Source organism: Sinocyclocheilus rhinocerous, unplaced genomic scaffold, assembly GCF_001515625.1.
Source record: "Sinocyclocheilus rhinocerous isolate Xijiao unplaced genomic scaffold, SAMN03320098_v1.1 scaffold504, whole genome shotgun sequence".
Lineage (NCBI taxonomy): Eukaryota > Metazoa > Chordata > Actinopteri > Cypriniformes > Cyprinidae > Sinocyclocheilus > Sinocyclocheilus rhinocerous.
The window spans coordinates 2,571,473-2,590,108 of NW_015645076.1; the positions used below are offsets into that span (position 1 = coordinate 2,571,473).

The 18,636-nt window shown below is 37.3% G+C and overlaps 1 protein-coding gene across 1 annotated transcript in view; it reads left to right on the forward strand.

Moving 5' to 3' along the window:
* LOC107705616 (receptor-type tyrosine-protein phosphatase-like N) overlaps positions 1–17,358 on the forward strand; it is a 21,664-nt gene extending 4,306 nt beyond the window's left edge. Inside the window, exons 4-23 of the mRNA XM_016508997.1 lie at positions 893–998; positions 1,093–1,219; positions 1,337–1,685; positions 1,777–1,914; positions 2,037–2,071; positions 4,859–5,142; positions 5,385–5,471; positions 6,856–6,935; positions 7,636–7,700; positions 9,290–9,499; positions 9,790–10,047; positions 10,882–11,029; positions 11,296–11,369; positions 11,817–11,894; positions 12,436–12,555; positions 12,665–12,831; positions 16,009–16,062; positions 16,306–16,370; positions 16,461–16,534; positions 16,743–17,358. Of these exons, the coding sequence (XP_016364483.1) occupies positions 893–998; positions 1,093–1,219; positions 1,337–1,685; positions 1,777–1,914; positions 2,037–2,071; positions 4,859–5,142; positions 5,385–5,471; positions 6,856–6,935; positions 7,636–7,700; positions 9,290–9,499; positions 9,790–10,047; positions 10,882–11,029; positions 11,296–11,369; positions 11,817–11,894; positions 12,436–12,555; positions 12,665–12,831; positions 16,009–16,062; positions 16,306–16,370; positions 16,461–16,534; positions 16,743–16,814 (2,591 nt within the window). The 3' untranslated portion in view covers positions 16,815–17,358. The remainder of the gene's footprint in view (positions 1–892; positions 999–1,092; positions 1,220–1,336; positions 1,686–1,776; positions 1,915–2,036; positions 2,072–4,858; positions 5,143–5,384; positions 5,472–6,855; positions 6,936–7,635; positions 7,701–9,289; positions 9,500–9,789; positions 10,048–10,881; positions 11,030–11,295; positions 11,370–11,816; positions 11,895–12,435; positions 12,556–12,664; positions 12,832–16,008; positions 16,063–16,305; positions 16,371–16,460; positions 16,535–16,742) is intronic.
* Positions 17,359–18,636: the final 1,278 nt, after the last annotated feature.

The following is an 18,636-nucleotide window of genomic DNA, read 5'->3' on the forward strand; positions in this document are numbered from 1 at the left end:
ATTTAACTCGTCAGCTCATTAATAGAGACTTTAAGACCTGAAGTGGGTCAAAGAAATAGCAGCCAAAACAACCTAATAACCAGCTGTTGTGATGTCTATTAATCAAAGGACTAAGAAAAAAAACTGTTATAGCTTTAAGGATTCATCTATATTTAATTTAGAATTTAGTGTTTGATAACTTAAATTTCAATTTCTGTATATTTCTGCTGAAGAGCATATAGGTAAATATTACATTTATTATAATAGGTTTATGTGAACATTGTTTTTAAGTTCACTTAAATTAGAAGTTATTTTTTAAAGTCTAATAAATGTTAAAATTGATAGCTCTCAGTTATACTGTAATGTTGAATGGCTATAGTCAATGGTTAAATATTGGGGGGGGGGACAATATTATAGAGAAATCAGTATTGGTATCATTGATACTGGCCTTCAGGCATAAAAAAAAGATGCCATTAAAAATATACTGTCTATGTTGTTTGTACATTAATTTGAAGATTTAATGTGAAATTATTGCAATATAAAAATATATTAAAAAACTTTAATGTTAGTTGGGATTAATCGCAATTAATTTCAGAAAAATGTGCGATTAATTAGTTTTTAAAAAATTATCGATTGACAGCACTTATATTTATATATATATATATATGTATATATATATAAAATGTATACAAGGTGTAAGGAAAATAATGTTATTACTTTTAGTAAGATGCAATGTTATTACTGGTTACCACAAATTACATTGTTAGAATCTAAATCAAATACAAAGAGCTAATTTGATACGTGTTTTAAACTAGATTTTTCTTTTTCTTTTATCATGGACATTCTTATTTTGTCATCTACAAACATTATAAGCCTTTTTGGTTGCTCTGAGCTGATGTGAATTATTTTGCAGGATTAACATGGCAGGATGATGTCACCCAATCAATGATTAAGAAAGAGCTTAGCAAAGTTCCGAAAATCCTACCGTCTTCTGGGATAAAGAATGGCCCATCCACAGAGTAACACTTACAATTTTGCCATGTAATCACGTTTCTCTCACTTTCCTTTTTCTTTCACTGCATTGATTCTTTCTGAATATCTCCATTATCAAAGGTCTCAGAGTGGCCCTACAAACCAGCTCAAACCCAAACTGGTGCAGCCCTATATGGACTACATGATTGTCGAGCCACCTCAGTCATCTCTCCATATGCAGAGTCTGGATCCTTATAGTTACCAGCGAGTGAGAGCCCAAACACAAAGCCCTTTTGTTACACTGCACTGATTGTAGCTTGGAGCATTGGATACAGTCTACAACTACTTCTCTTTAATTCCAGCATCATGTCTTTTTGCCTTACAGTATGGTTACCAAGATGAAGAGGAGCGTTCTTTGAACCTGGTGGAGGGAGGCAGGTACCCTCCGGCCTCCTCTCGCATTAGGGGAAATTCACCACTTCCTCCATCTCTAGATAAAGATGATCAGCTTCTGCAGGATCTGATGACTCTCCTCCTTTCTTCACCTGCACAGCCCACATCACGCCATCGTGTGGCAGCACCTCACTCCACCTCATCTTTTTTCCAGGATCTGGACTTCCTACTTGACTACAAGGACTATAACAAGGACTTCTTTTCCCCGGATGAAAAGATCAACAGCCAACAGGAGCAAAAGAAAGGTCCTCAGAAGCATGGAGTGTTTTCTGGGCACAGTGGTGAGATAGTGTTAATGTTTATCATTTTTAAAAATGTGTTCCTACAAAGTATTTGCTTATTTTGGCAATGACTTCTGAACTCTGAACCCAGGAACCACTCAACAGAGCCTAAATGAGCTGCTCCTGCAACATGGATTTGATCTAAACCATCTGAACCCTGAAGAGACGGAGCGTCTGTTTACTGTCCTTCAGCTCCTGCAAAATGAACCAACAAACAATCAGAGAAAACGTGAGCACCCTTAGATTTCACTTTTTATAGAATATCAGTATACAACTTCAAGATATACACACCATATAGTTGGAGCTCCAAAAAATATGTAAAGTCATAACTGCTTGATTTCCTTCATTCAGCTGAAACAAAGGATTCCTCTGTGTCTCCAAAAGTGGTGAGCATCAAAATGTTTCTGCTGTTTTTACGTGAGTTAAGGCTGGACTACACTACCTGACTTAAATTCTGATTAGATTTTAAAAACACTACACTTGCCGACTTGTAAATTGCTACAGAGGAAAAACTGGACATCCCACCCTAAAACAGCAGAGGATCATGTACTACCAGACTTTCAGTTCATTCCGAAAACAATAAACTCACACAGAAATGCTGCTGGGAGACACATGACAAATGAAAACAAAAAATATCCGGCTTAAAATGTCAAACATCGACTCGATGGAATCATAGTCTGAAGCTAAAAACTGAAGTAGGTGCCCATCAAACACTATTCAATTTACTGTCAAATCTGTCAGCTCTGCAGACTGGCTTTGACTCGTCCAAACTGTAAGAAAGTTATGTAGAGTATTCCAGCCTTTAGTAATATTACAAGGTTTGGTTGATCTCAGTAGTAATGCTATATATTACCTACAGGGGGCAGCAATTGTTAACTCAAAATATTATGAACATAAACATATTATATGTGGGAAAATTGAGGCATGATTATGTGTGATTTGTTTTGTAGGTCTTTTATCTTTTAGGCCTCTTAGCCAACATTAGTTTATATATGAACACAGTATTTTAGGTGCTTCAGTACTGCTGCAACATGATACCCTTTCCTCACCCTTTCGGCCCTGTTGCATCAATAATCATGGTTGGTTAGAAAATAAACATATGCTGCTTTATGGCCCTCTCAAAAGCATTTGAAAGAGAATAGGAGAGAAAAGACTAGAAATTGCAAATAAAACAAAGACTAATGAAGTACATTTTACAAGAAAATTCTATTTCATTTTTTTCTACTTAAAAATTTCATGTTTAATTCAATGTGTTATTTGCCATTTCTTTGTAACTGTATTTTTTTTACCTGCAATTTCTGAATGAATTTTTTTTCAGTGTACATCATACATGGAACACATTATCTATAGGCAGTTAACTTAACATGGCATGTCTTATGTGCTCTATCAGATAAAGATTACGGAGGGGGAGATGACCCATGTGGTGGAGAAGGCTTCTGCCCCGGCTACAAATTCCTCCTTCAATTCTCCACTCAATCGCCTGCACAGCCCACATCACGCCATCGTGTGGCAGCACCTCACTCCACCTCATCTTTTTTCCAGGATCTGGACTTCCTACTTGACTACAAGGACTATAACAAGGACTTCTTTTCCCCGGATGAAAAGATCAACAGCCAACAGGAGCAAAAGAAAGGTCCTCAGAAGCATGGAGTGTTTTCTGGGCACAGTGGTAAGATAGTGTGGTAACACTTTAGAATAGGGAACACATATTCACTATTAACTAAGAGTTTTCCCTGAACAAACTCCTAATTTGCTGCTTATTAATAGTTAGTAAGGTAGTTGCTAAGTTTAGGTACGGGGTGGATTAAGGGATCTAAAATACGGTCATGCAGAATAATTGATATGTGCTTTATAAGTACTAATAAAAAGCCAGTATGCTAGTAATATGCATGCTAATAAGCAACTAATTAATAGCAACAATTGGTCCTTAAAATAAAATGTTACCGATAGTGTTAATGTTTATGTGTTCTGACTCCAGGACCCACTCAACAAAGTCTAAATGAGCTGCTCCTGCAGCATGGATTTGAGCTAAACCACCTGAACCCTGAAGAGATGGAGCGTCTGTTCACTGTCCTTCAGCTCCTGCAAAACGAACCAACAAACAATCAGAGAAAACGTGAGCACCCTGAGATTTCACTTTTTATAGAATATAAGTATACAACTCCAAAATATACACACCATATGGTTGGAGCTCCAAAAAATATGTTCTTTTCATTCACTCAGCTGAAACAAAGGATTCCTCTGTGTCTTCAAAAGTGGTGAGCATCAAAATGTTTCTGCTGTTAAGTGATTTAAGGCTGGGCTACTCTACCTGACTTTTAAATTCTGAATAGATTTTAAAAACATTAGACATCATTCACTTGCCGACTTGTAAATTGTTACAGAGGAAAAACTGGACATCACGCCCTAAAATGAGTGAGGATCATGCACTACCAGACTTTGAGTTAATTCTGAAAACTAAACTCACACAGAAACAATTCTAGGAGACACATGACAAATGAAAACAAAATGTATCCAAAAATCGGCTCAAAATATCAAACATGTTTGATCTCCAACGACTTGAGTATTCCAGCATTTAGTAATGTTACAAGGTTGGGTTAATCTCAATAGTAATGCTATATATTATCTGCAGGGGGCAGCAAGTGTAAACAAAAAATTACAAACATAAATAAATTATATGTGGGAAACATGAGCCATGATTATGTGTGATTTGTTTTGTACTGTAGGTCTTTTATCTTTTAGGCCTCTTACCCAACATTAGTGTATCTCTGCACACAGTATTTTAGGTGCTTTAGTACTGCTGCAACATGATATCTTTTCCTCTCCCTTTCGGCCCTGTGACATCAATAATCATGGTTGGTTAGAAAATAAACAGACACTGCCTTATTGCCCTCTCAAAAGCATTTTTAAAGAGAATAAGAGCGAAAAGACTAGGAAGAGGAACATTATACACAAAATTATTTTTCCAAGTTGCAAATAAAACAAAGACTAATGAAGTACATTTTACAAGAAAATACTATTTCAGTTTTTCTACTTATAAAATTCCATGTTTAATTCAATGTGTTACTTGTCATTTCTACACCGATTTTTTTTTTCAGTGTACATCATACATGGAACAATTTATTATCTGTAGGCAGTTAACCTGACATGGCATGTCTTATGTGCTCTATCAGATGAAGATTACGGAGGGAGAGATGACCCATGTGGTGGAGAAGGCTTCTGCACAGGCTACAAATTCCTCCTTCCCTTCTCCATTCAACCCCGGCCCTAAAATCTCCCCTAAAGGGTCCCAAGGGGCCTTCCAGGATAACTACATCCCATTGGGTGCTAGTGTACTAGGGCCTGCATCTCTCAAACAAGAGGAAGGACGACTTGGCAAAGGAACCTTGAGTGTGAAACCAGGAAAGAATGAAACCAAGTTAAAGGAGGAATTTGGATACATTGTCACCAATCAGAGGTACAACTAACAGTTTAGACTGTTTGACTGCGTGTAGTGAGTGTTCCTTTTGTCTGAAAGTAAAGTAGTCATGTGGTATTTGTTTTCAAAACACTACATTAACGAAGGACCTGGGGGCACACGTCAAACTGGCTATTCAGTGGAGAGTCTGTTTGTGTGTTGTTTTCGTGGGTTCTGTGTTAGTTTGTGCTTGTGAAAGTGTGTGTGCATGTGGGCGTATGAATGTGTATGTGTCTCTACAGCCTTCTCACTCTGTCCGATGGGGTTCATCTACTGAAGACCCTTGCTGAGAGGATCCATCTCACCACTGGCTCTTTCATCAATATCAGGTAGGCCTAGGTTTAGAGCAGGGAAGCGGCAACAGCTGAGTAGAGTCCCAGATTTTGCTTTGGTGGTGGGCCTTGATTAGATCTTGAAAGTATACTAACTCTATACTAAAGCTTGCAAAGGCATTTGCTAACACAGAATTTCTACAGAGGCAAGCTGTTTAACCTAACTTAGCTTAACCAATGCATTACTAATTTGACATATTTATGTTATCAATGCAAACAGTCTTGATTGCTGTTTGTTGATTTGGTTAGGAAGCAAATGCTAATCCCACTAACCCTTTTTACTAAATCAAACTGTGGTGAGCTGGAACCTTGATCCATTGTCCTTGGAGGACAGAGGGGGATGGCTAAGAGGAAAAGAATGAGAGAGAGAAAAGGAAATGGAATGAACTGACCTCAAAAGTGGATTTGCTCCACTAATTGTCCTCCCCTTATTGCTTGGATCCCAATATCTAACACACATAATCAGGGTTTGAAATTAACGCCCACCAACCCGCCAAATGCAGATGAAAATCAACCGTGGTGGGTAACGCATATAAACTCACTAGCCAATTTGGCAGGTTATGATTCATAAATTATGTCATCACTTTGCATGCCATCATTATCAGAGCCCTTCCCCTAAGATGAGCCTCCAAGACAAAGCTTAAAGTCGGCATGAAACAGAAGTTATTTTCCCATTGTGACGTATATCTGAGTGAAACGGCTTCTGAAATGAGAAAAAATGCAGGGTGGGGCTTGGTTTCGTACTTCGGGAAGTGATTGGATCGTTGGAAGTTGGGCGTTGCTAACAAAATGGAGGCAGAACAGATCCCGATAGCCCCGCCCTCACGCCATAGCACATGACAGGAAGAGAAGAGAAGTCGTTTCGAGGGGGGAGGGAAGGTTAACGTATTTGATTAAAGATTATAAGGGCACATGAATTTTTAAAAAATAATGAAGTGCACAGATAAATCATTTATAATAAACACTACAATATTACATATAAAAATAAGAACTGTAAATTTTTATTTCATGGTGACTTTAAAAACGACTGCGCAATGGATGAGAAGCACCACACCATGGAATTTATTTACAATTTGAATATGTGAAAAGTCACAGAGAATTTTGTTTATATTTTATTTTATTTTATTTTTACGGTATCTACAAACAATGATTGACGGTCGTTAAAAAGAGCCATTAAACGATTCAGAGTCAGATTTAATAATACATATATTTAAATCTAAGCTTTAATTTTGATAATCTGGTTTTATTTGTAATAATATAAGTTGTGAATGGCCAAAAGTTTCGTTGCCAAATTGGCTGGTGAGTAAAAAAAATTAATTACAAACCCTGCACATAATCATACAGGAAACTTGCATGTGATAAAAAAAATTCTGCTCTACAGTGTGGTTGGTCCAGCTGTCACTTTCCGGGTGCTCCCAAACAGCCAGAATTTAACAGCAAGTGAGGTGTCCGAAAAGGCTGGTAAGTAATGAAGACAAATGTTTCATGGCTATTAAGAGTGATGTCTGCCACACAAGTGTTTCTGAGACACAAAAATGGCTCAAAAGTCATGCAAAGTAATGTAAAAATTAAAGACCTGATATACTTTGTTTTGTTGTCTTGACATAAACAGGACATTGGGGCATGACAGAGGGCTTTTAATTTTTTATTTTATATTACCACACTGTTGCCACTAGTCAGAAGTGTTATTAGGGGGAAGGGCATTCTCATTCTAAAGAGCATTTGATTTGACAAAATGAGTGAGTGCAGCATGAGTCATCAGCATTTTTGTCTGTTTCTGGAAGTGAAAGCCTGTGTTTTAAATATGTATGAAAAATAAATTTTGACAGCATTTAGATGTACACTAACATATAGCTGTCCTTAAGACCAGACTAATGTCACAAAACTGTCACCATGTCTGAATACATACACATGTGACCCACATTTGCTGAATTCTATATTAATGTACTAAGCCTATATAGGACTAGTATAAATAATTAATGTAAATATTAATTGAGCATTGGTATATTTTATCATATTGCTGTTACCGCAGCTTTATAATAGCAATAAGCTACTTGAAGCCGTGCATGATATTTACCGCTATTTACAAAAACAATTATGCTGAGAAAACATTAGAATAAGCTGTCTTTGACTGTCTTCACATTTATTTTTTCCCATGCAGTGGCTCAAAAGAACCTTCTAGAATCAGAGACTGGTCTAAAGGTGCTTCAGGCAGGTGTTGGGGAGGTAAGGATGCGCAGAAATGTTAACCCAATGTCTTAACTCAACTGTGCCCGTTGTTTAGTCCTTTCCCATGAAGTTCCATCTCTTTTATGCTTGAGGAGGGAATATCTCACAAGACCCCTGACACCCACCCCCGTCTCATTTGCTTTGTTGCTATGACAACGACATCATAAGTGTAAAACTGTCAGGCGACAGCCGCGTTCACGACTCAAAGCGCGCGGCCGATTGGCATCCCTTCAGAACGCACCATTCCCGCGAAACATCACGATGTCCGTGCCAGGGCTGAGCTCCGTCATCGTTGTTCGTTTCCCGCGAACTTAAATTGACCAAATATTATAGCTCCTAACAAAACTGAACGAAATTCAAATGTCAAACCGGCGGAAAAGAGCTCTACGGTTATTGCACGTACAGATTTGTGCTCATCTTCGGGGGACCACCGGGCGCGAGCGCTTTGCGTTCTCCATTAGTTGATTGATTTTTTGGTGAGTTAAACTTTCTCTTGAACTTAATTAAATGTTACGTTATATTAATGTCATGTTACATTATATTAAACATGTTTATTAATCAGATACAAGCTCGTACGGGGCAGTAAAACAACAAAGAAATCTGCTTTTTATCCCGTGAATGATCCACCTACCTGTCATTTCAGTTCACTCGTTTTTGGTTAGTAACTTAATTTCTTACAGACCACATGTGACGGGAAAAACGATGAAAATGTGACCGTTTTTACCACATACTGTCTACCTACTGGTTTTCCCAGCATTCATTTTACTCACCCTTCGAAGTCAGTGGTTTCAGGCTGGCTCATGAATCAGAATTGCAATAAATAAGTTTACAGGCCACATTAGAGACGGGCCAGTCTGGTTTTATTTGAATCTAGGAGCCTGCGGTAGTCGTTAAACTGTTTTCATTGAACTGCTCAGTGATTTGTTCAAATAAAGAACGCGCAATAAAAATGACCAATCAAGAATGATTTGCACTCAGAATCTCCGCCAGACTGTGATGTCAGGTAAAAATGGTTGCTATGGCGACAAGGTCAGTGCATTGTGCACAGGAGTGATGATGTAATGCCCTGGCTCCTGTGTGGTGGTCTGCATCATTCCAGCAGAGGACTAGGACATAATATGTGATTCCTATGTGTTGAAATGCCTTGTAATAAAGGATTTATGTTGTCTTTTCCTCTCTCTGTTTTCTCTCATCAGTTCCTTGCTTTCTATCTATTGTCATTTTAATGACCATGGTGCTTACATCAAACGTTGTGATGTTGCCATAGCAACCAGTGACCCCACTAAGATCATACTTCCAGACAATAGGGTGGGATTGGTAGTCCTGTTTCAAATGTTCGTTTTTAATACTCGTCTTTTCCTCATGGACCCTCTCTCCCTCTTCACTTTTCCTCTTCACTTTTCCATTTCAAAATGTTACAGATGCACAGTCCTTTATGGTTCCTCTAGGATAGTAAATAGGGTTAAATCTCTTGTTTATATCTATTTGTTCAATGTTAGTTTGATGGTAGCAACATTAATTGGGGCTATGGGATGTATTAATGATTTGTGATTCATATGTTTGTTTTCATCTCTCTGTTTTTGTAGAAGAATGATGGCCATGCGTTGCCAGTGGCAACACGTGTACATGACAACACCCAGTGGGTGTTCCTCATGTTTGTGGGTGTGGCTTGTGTGGGTGGACTCCTGGTGGGAGCACTGACCATCGCCTGTCTGCGCACCCATGCCCGCCAGTTGGCCTCAGGGAAACTAGGACTTGGACCTGAAGCAGGAAATGTGACGCATTATGAGTACCAGGTTTGGAACTGTTTGGCATGCGCACTGCATCGCATCTCTGCAATACAGACATTCTCTGCAGCCAAGCTATTTTAATCCCAACTGATTTTAGCAGCTTTGCTCGTGATGGCATGATACTGTCAGACACTAATGTGATCAGATTTATTTGATTTGAGAATAAGCAAACCAGAGCAAATTGATTAGCTGCAATATTCAGTTACTGTGAATTGCATATGCAGCATGTGCTGCAATTTGTCAGTAGTCTTTTTCTCACATCCTCTATTTAAATATCAATTTTCTTAATTTCTCAGGATCTTTGTCGGCAGCACATGGCTGCTAAGTCCTCTTTTGGAAGGCAGGACTGCGGGGTTGGAGCTGCAGGTGGTGCTGGTCCAGGAGGAGGAGGAGGTGGTGGTGGAGGAGGAACAGATACATCACAAGTCAGCAGTGTGTCGTCACAGTTCAGTGACGCACCTCAGCCAAGCCCTAGTTCGCACAGCAGCACCCCCTCCTGGTGTGAGGAGCCAGCACAGTCTAACATGGATATTTCTACAGGGCACATGATACTGGTAGACACACATACCCTTATTTACAGATGCAGAAAAATGAATTTCCAGCGCATAACATTAATGGCCCATTCACACCAAGAATGATAACTATGATGATAACTATATTAGCATCCACCATAATGGACGATAACATTCTGTTTATTATAAGCACATGCTGCACTTTTGTCGTCTGGCACTTTAAATCTTTGTGCTTGTTAAGGTCAAGTGGTTCTGATTAGATGTCAACGTCTTTATCATTCATCAACTGGGAAAAAGGAAATTCTGAAAGTGATTCCAGTGATATCGTTCCTCTGTGCCATTATCGTTATAGTGTTGGTGTGGACTTGCCTATTCTCATAATTAAAACAATTATTAAAAATGTATAGGATAACACTTTGTTTTAAGGTGACAGTTACTCATGTTACATGTACATACTATAGTAATTACAGTAAATTATGCATAATTACACCTAAACCAAACCCTAACCTTAACACTATAGTAAGTACATGTAGTTAATTATTTTTTTTCATTACTTGTTGTTTAATTACATTGTAACAATATTATGTACACTATACAAATGAAGTGGAACTCTTTGTAGTTATAGGTATAGTCTTTGGTGTGAACGACCTTTGATTTTTTCCCTTTGGTTAACGCTTTGAATATGAATTGCCCTCCAGCCAGTTAAACACATTATATTTACTCCTTGGTTTTACAAAGAATGTTTTGTTTCTGTTTTAATTTTGTTGGTATATTAGCATTCTCTAAATTTTCACATGTTTTTTAAGTGTCACATGAATGAGCAGCTGAGAACTCAGGGGTCTCTATACTGGTATTTGTCTCTCTCATGCTTTCTAGGCATATATGGAGGATCATCTGAAGAATAAAGACCGTTTGCTCAAAGAGTGGGAGGCACTGTGCTCCTACCAGGCAGAACCCAGCACCATCTCAGCTGCCCAGAGTGAAAGTAACGTCAAGAAGAACCGCTGCTCTGATGCCGTGCCCTGTGAGTAAGACCCCAAAGCTTCCCCACCCCCCTGCTAGTCTTGAAACTCCTTAATTTTCTATGTAAGTGTGCCTGAACGGTTAGTGCCCACTTTGTCTTTTTGGGAATTTTCTGTAAGAACACACAACTCACTATTTATACTAAAAATGGCAAAGAATAATGCATAAGTACGCAAATTGGAACGCATCCTGTGTCTCGTCACACAACCCGATTGACTTCTCCTCTTTTTAATGGATTAGGAGTGTAACTGTAAGTTGTTTTTGCAGATGACCATTCTAGAGTGAAGCTGAAGGCTGAGATTAACCCCTCCAGGACAGATTACATCAACGCCAGCACCATTGTAAGTATGTGAACTTGATGATCCTCTTTGCCCTGGAACTCATCATGAAACATGACAGTTTGAAGAGACTTTATTATGGTCCTTTTCCTCCTCTCTTTAGCTGAACTCTAAGATAAAAATCTAAAGCTAGAAAGCCCTACTTTCCTTGCATCCCTTTTTGTTACCAAGGTGATAATCCATTTATTCCTCATAGACTTCCAAGGCTGCCACTGGTTTTGGAATTCCCCTCTCAGTGTTGCCATGGTTACATTGTATTGATCTCATTCAGGATGTGTAGGTTGGGAATCTCTTGCTGCTCTGTTGTGGTCGAGAACAAGGGATCATCAATTAAGCCTTCATGTGCCTCAGATCACATTAATGGCCTGTTGTCACGGTGATGGGCAGATTCAGGGTTAAGAAGGGCTAAAACACTGACCCCTGACCTTTCGTCTCCTATTGACCCTTTAGATCGAGCATGACCCCCGGATGCCTGCGTATATTGCCACCCAAGGCCCTCTCTCACACAGCATCTCTGATTTCTGGCAGGTCAGTCACATGTGTGTGGATTTGATAGCTATGTAATCATTTGATATAAAGAAATACAAGTTGCTTGAAATGTACACTAGCATTTGAAAGTTTGGGGTCAATGAAATTGTATTTTTTTCAGTGATGATATTAATACTTTTATTCACCGAGGATGCATTAAATTGATTTATAGACTTGGTAAAATAATCCTGAAAAAATGTACCACGGTTTATTTACATAAAAAATATTTAGCTTTTCCATAAAAAATATTAAGCTGCACCACTTGTGACACTGGAGTAATGGCTGCAGAAATTTCAGCTTTGCCATCACAGAAAAAACAAACAAACTTCAAAATATAATAAAATAGAAAAGTGAAGCCTTGGTTTTGCAGCCTTGGTGAACATAGAAGAACATAGAAGTTTTTTTTTTTTTTTTTATCTTTGAATGGTAGTGTATTTAGAAAATTTTACACAGTTCTATGTATGAATTAGCGCTTATTTGCTGTGCATTCATGTAAATACTGCGTGAATGGCATATTTTGTAAGCCACGTATGTTGCACAGATGGTTTGGGAGAGCGGATGTACGGTCATAGTGATGATGACGGCTCTTGTTGAGGACGGAGAAAAGCAGTGTGATCGCTACTGGCCCGATGAGGGCTCTTCTCTCTACCACATTTATGAGGTTTGAGTGAAAATGTTACTTGTGAACCTAATAAGATGTCCTGAGATGTTTGCTTTATGTAGTGTAAACCACATCAAATATTGTGTTCACCTTTAATTATCTCACTCAGGTGAACCTGGTGTCTGAGCATATTTGGTGTAATGACTTCCTGGTGCGGAGTTTTTACCTGAAGAACGTCCAAACCCAGGAAACTCGTACCCTCACTCAATTCCACTTCCTGAGCTGGCCTGCACAGGGAATACCCACCTCCACACGGCCTCTGCTGGACTTCCACAGGTACTGCGCATGCTTGCACACATACTGTACATAGTATGTATGTATTTCTATTTTCTGTATATATATTGTATTAAAGTATATATTACTATTTACACATCTATGTAGGCCTAATAATCGCCTGGTCATGATCGTTTGCTTTAATGGTAATTATTTGAGGTAACCGCAACTGTTGTACAAATCTGAAGAGTGTAGGGAAAGTTACTGCATAATAATAGTAATAATAGTATATAAAAAAATTAGAACTATTATCATTATTATTATTTGAATTTTATTTATATTTGTATTTTGTTTATTTACAATTTATTGTTATTTATTATATATTAAGTTGGGCTGGGTAATATTTAAAAATTATAAATATTTTAACATTTATTATTATTATAATAAAATGTTTATTCTAAGTCTACAGCTGGAAATTATACATTTTTAAATTCAGGTTAAACAAATAAGTGCTTAAGCTGTTTGTGAAGTAAGTTTACATTATAACTAAGTGTCATACAAAAACAAAAGATGAAATAATTCATTTCAATTTTTATTAGGCAAATGATATTATACCCAAAATTCCAAAATTGTGACAGCTCTATGTGCATATATGTGTATGTCATTTCCACCTCAAGTTCTCCATTTGCTCTCTCTTTTCTTCCAGCTGCCATTACATGATGTCATTCCATCACTCTTCACTCTTATTTCCTCCATTCTCTTCAACCTCTACCACTGTCTCTTTGAACCTCTTACCCACTCTCTGTCTCTTTCTGAGAGCGATGGAGCGCAGTAGCGAGTATTGCACAGCTGTCTGTGTCATTTTTGTGGTTTGCAGCTAGTAGTCTGGTTCCAGTTGCATAGTCACAAAAATGAGCACAGACAGGTGTGGCTGCAGCAACGCTGATGAAACGCTCCATCGCCTAACTTCCCCTTCCCACTTTCTCTCTGTGTGATTCTCTGTCGACATCTTCATCTTAGTCGCTTTTCATTTCCTTCTCTGTGTCTCTCCTTTCTTCGCTCACATCCTTACATTTCATGCTTTTCGGTGTTTGGGTTGATGTAGCTTGTTTCTTACCACTGTTGACTGTGGTATAACTCTGCTCTTTTTGATCTTTCTGGCTCTCTACTGTGAAGTGGTCCTGATGTTTTCCTCTGATCTCTGTGGGTCTCTACTCTACATAAACCTAGATTTTTACAGTGTTTGCAAGGCGAGCACTGTAATGAAATTTCTCTCATCTTTATTCATTTTGTTCTTCACAAATATCTGCAATTATTTTAGCCTTAAACTACTCAATATATTCCAGTCCAGACACCATTTAAACTTTGTTTCGTAGGTAATTGTAAGCTTTAGGTGTGCTGTGCTATCTGTCTAGAATTTTTGTATCCTCTGAGAAAAAAATCAAAATCCAAGCAATCATCATCATCATCAATACTAATCACAATCATCACAATATTATATAAATACTAAAATAAATAATACCCAGAGCAACATGTTTATATTTTTTGTAAACTTAAAAACTTCTGCCATCATAAATAAAGATCACAATCATTGTAATACTAATATAAACACAAATGTTTTGTGTTTTGTAAACTTTAAAATTGTAAAATATTTGTCAGCATCACAAAAATCACAATCATCATTATATTAAAAGAAGCATTTAAAAAGGAAAAATAAACGTATACACACACTACTGTACAAAGGTTGGGGTAAGATTTTTTTTTAAAGAAATTAATATTTTTATTCAGCTAGGATGCATCAAATTGATCCAAAATCACAGTTAAGACTTTTACATTGTAACAAAAAAAAAAAGCTGTCTTTTTTAATTTCTTCAAAGAATCCTTGAACAATCTGTCAGGGTTTCCACACAAATATTAAGTGACAAAACTGTGTAGCAAATTGGCTCAAAAGGGAAATGTATATAAATAATTACAATTATTTATATCAGCTGCCAGTAGTAACTGTAGCAGGATTAAATTGCCATCAACTAATCTGTTCGTCCAGCGAACATTCAGTGTAAGTTCATATCAACTCTAAGAAAGGATATTTTCGTGGCCACAGAAAATACTTTCCTACAGTATTAATGCATTAGAGCATGTAGCAAGGATCAAAATCGTAAAGGGACATTATTCACAAGCAGGACCAGAAACCCATGTAATTTGTGCACAAAAGTTTTATTAACTAAACGCTAACACACATAACTAATCTAAACAAACAAACATACAATCATTCATTCATGGGGAGGTTGGAAGTGGATGACTGAAACCGTTAGAGAAACCAGAGAATACAGTTATGGAAAATGAGTCAGTTAACAACCTGAGTGAAACCATCAGCGCCGTTTTATAACGGGGTCTACAGCTTATCCTGAGCCTTTCGTTTAGTTAAATGTACGATACTTGCATTGCCTTGGCCTTGAACAAGCGTCCGGATGCAGTCTCGGATGAAAGTCTTGATGGTTTGGAGGTTCGGTGGTGTAGGAGTCGCGATCACGTTCTTCCGGGTTTGAAGAGTGATGAACTCCAAAAAGATGTTATTCTTACTCTGTGATGGTCGGGAGAGTTTTCTCCCAGATAAAGATGATGAAGAGCTAAGAGAGACATCAGCTGAGATCCAAAGCCTGGCGCAGACTTGAGGGTTGCAGAAGGGTGCTAGCTCACATCCTCATCTTCTCAGAATATCACAGGAAAATATATTAAAGCAGAAAACAGCAGAAAACAGTTTTCTAATTGTATAACTGAGTAACTTTTTTTACTGTGTCTTTCAAATCAAACCCTGTAACCTTCAAGGCAAATAAATGTAGCCTTGATGAGCGTAATAGACTTCAGAAACATTTTTAAAAATCATACCAACCCCAAACCTTTAAACGGTAGTGTATATACAGTATATATTTTTTTAAATAAAGTTTAAACAGATTTGTATAGGCATTTATGTAATTAAAAATGTAGAAACTAAATTTTAAAAAGCTCTATAATGTTTGTTGTTTAACATGGCAGATTTGCTTAATGGATTTTGATTGATCTGGAGGCAATCCTTTATACTGCATACACCTTTATAGTGTCGTGTATTCTTGTGCACAACTGACCGAGAGTGACATGTCATGACAACTGCTGAGCTAGTCCTGAGCTAATCTAACTTTAAAACTATTGCTGCCTTGCAAGCACTGGTATTTCCTTCAAGAAATCTCTCTTTCTGTCCCTCAGGAAAGTCAATAAGTGCTACCGTGGCCGCTCCTGCCCCATCATTGTGCACTGCAGGTATTTGCATTTGAGGAATTAAGAGATTTTTAATAAATTAAAAGTTAAAGAGTGTAGTTTGCTATGTTTTGGAGACAAGATGCAAGAGATGCTGAGCCTTCTAAACATTTTATTAGGTGTTTTAAAATAAAAACAGTATTCTTGTGTATATGAAGTACTGCATTGATTCTGAATGTACTGCACTGGCACATTAGATTTTTTTTTTCAGAGCGTATTGCTCACAGTAACAGCCTTTCTGTGCAGTGATGGTACAGGCCGGACTGGAACATACATCCTGATCGACATGGTTCTGAACCGCATGGCTAAAGGTCAGCACATGATGGAAACCTGTAAAGCTTGTGAAGTGTTTAGGAAAGTAGGGCATACTGAAAATGTTTGTTGTTTTGTTTCCAACTCAGGAGTAAAGGAGATCGATATTGCTGCAACCCTGGAACATATTCGAGACCAGAGGCCAGGAATGGTGCGCACCAAGGTAATGAAGGACACAGCAGCAGAGCTGTGCTCAGTAACACCACAGAGCCCCATATCAAAAATCAAGGCACTATTGTACCTATAAAACACCATAGTATCCGTAGCCTCTCCTATTTCCCTCAGTTGCAGTAACTGCTGTATATCTTTTTCATTGATTCTGATAGTGTTATTAAAAGAGAAATGCTGATCTATGCTTTTTCTCTCCTCAGGATCAGTTTGAGTTCGCACTGACCGCTGTGGCTGAAGAGGTTAATGCTATTCTCAAAGCTCTACCGCAGTGAAACGAATGCCCATGACTGAGCAGGCACACAAACACATACATACACACTCACAAATTACATAGCAACTACATGCATGTCTGCATACATGCCTTATGTGGCCACTGAGGTTAGTATTAGGGATGTGCATGAGTAATCAACTAGTCGAGTACTCGTTCTACACCTAACTACTTAATAAACTAATTGCAAATTGATTTTCCTTTTGCTGAAATGAACATTCTTACTAAATCCTTCACTTAAATCATGTTGCAGCTACAGTAAGTGTGTTGGGTTGCACTGTGCTATAGAAAGGTGAGAGACTTAATTGTGCAATATTTTAATCTTTATGGTTCTTGTTAGAGTCATGCTTTCCACTAGATAAAGATCCACTTTTATGGTGCCAAGTGCTAAACTACAAGAGTTGCGAGAAACTATTTGTGCAGCCTTTTTTCACAGCAGATTCTGTTGTTAGAAAATTAAAATGTCAACTTATAGCACTTGTATTTCTGAATAATATTAAGTTAAATGTTAAAATACATAAATATCAGTAATAAAACAATAAAATTAGATTTTATTATTTTTAACCCAGTGGGTAATTTGGGTGAGTTTTTATTATTATTTTAAATTTTGATATTTTTTTATTTTATTATTTGTTTTTTTTAAAGAAAGGCATAGTTTCATTTACATTATGAAAAACCATTTTAAACCGCTATGTAGGTTTATGTTTATGATTACAACAGAAATCTAACGTGTTACATGTTAACGTGTTAAATAATTTTATTTTAAATATTCAAGTAGGCATAAATGATTCTTGATTTCAGTGTTACAGTACTTGACTTCAAAATTTCTCAGTGCCATCCCTACTCATTTTTGCTGCTTTCCTGCACTTAAATACTCAAAAGTAGGGATGTAACGATTCACTCAACAAAATGAGATTGAAAACATTATACAGTAAATTAAAAGGTGTCGTTTTATTAGGCTATTGCTGCACGTTTCTTTGTGAAATTGAAATATAACAAAACTAAATTGAAATTTTAAAACAAACCCCAGCTGTATATCTTTTTCATTGATTCTGATAGTGTTATTAAAAGAGAAATGCTGATCTATGCTTTTTCTCTCCTCAGGATCAGTTTGAGTTTGCACTGACCGCTGTGGCTGAAGAGGTTAATGCTATTCTCAAAGCTCTACCGCAGTGAAACGAATGCCCATGACTGAGCAGGCACACAAACACATACATACACACTCACAAATTACATAGCAACTACATGCATGTCTGCATACATGCCTTATGTGGCCACTGAGGTTAGTATTAGGGATGTGCATGAGTAATCAACTAGTCGAGTACTCGTTCTACACCTAACTACTTAATAAACTAATTGCAAATTGATTTTCCTTTTGCTGAAATGAACATTCTTACTAAATCCTTCACTTAAATCATGTTGCAGCTACAGTAAGTGTGTTGGGTTGCACTGTGCTATAGAAAGGTGAGAGACTTAATTGTGCAATATTTTAATCTTTATGGTTCTTGTTAGAGTCATGCTTTCCACTAGATAAAGATCCACTTTTATGGTGCCAAGTGCTAAACTACAAGAGTTGCGAGAAACTATTTGTGCAGCCTTTTTTCACAGCAGATTCTGTTGTTAGAAAATTAAAATGTCAACTTATAGCACTTGTATTTCTGAATAATATTAAGTTAAATGTTAAAATACATAAATATCAGTAATAAAACAATAAAATTAGATTTTATTATTTTTAACCCAGTGGGTAATTTGGGTGAGTTTTTATTATTATTTTAAATTTTGATATTTTTTTATTTTATTATTTGTTTTTTTTAAAGAAAGGCATA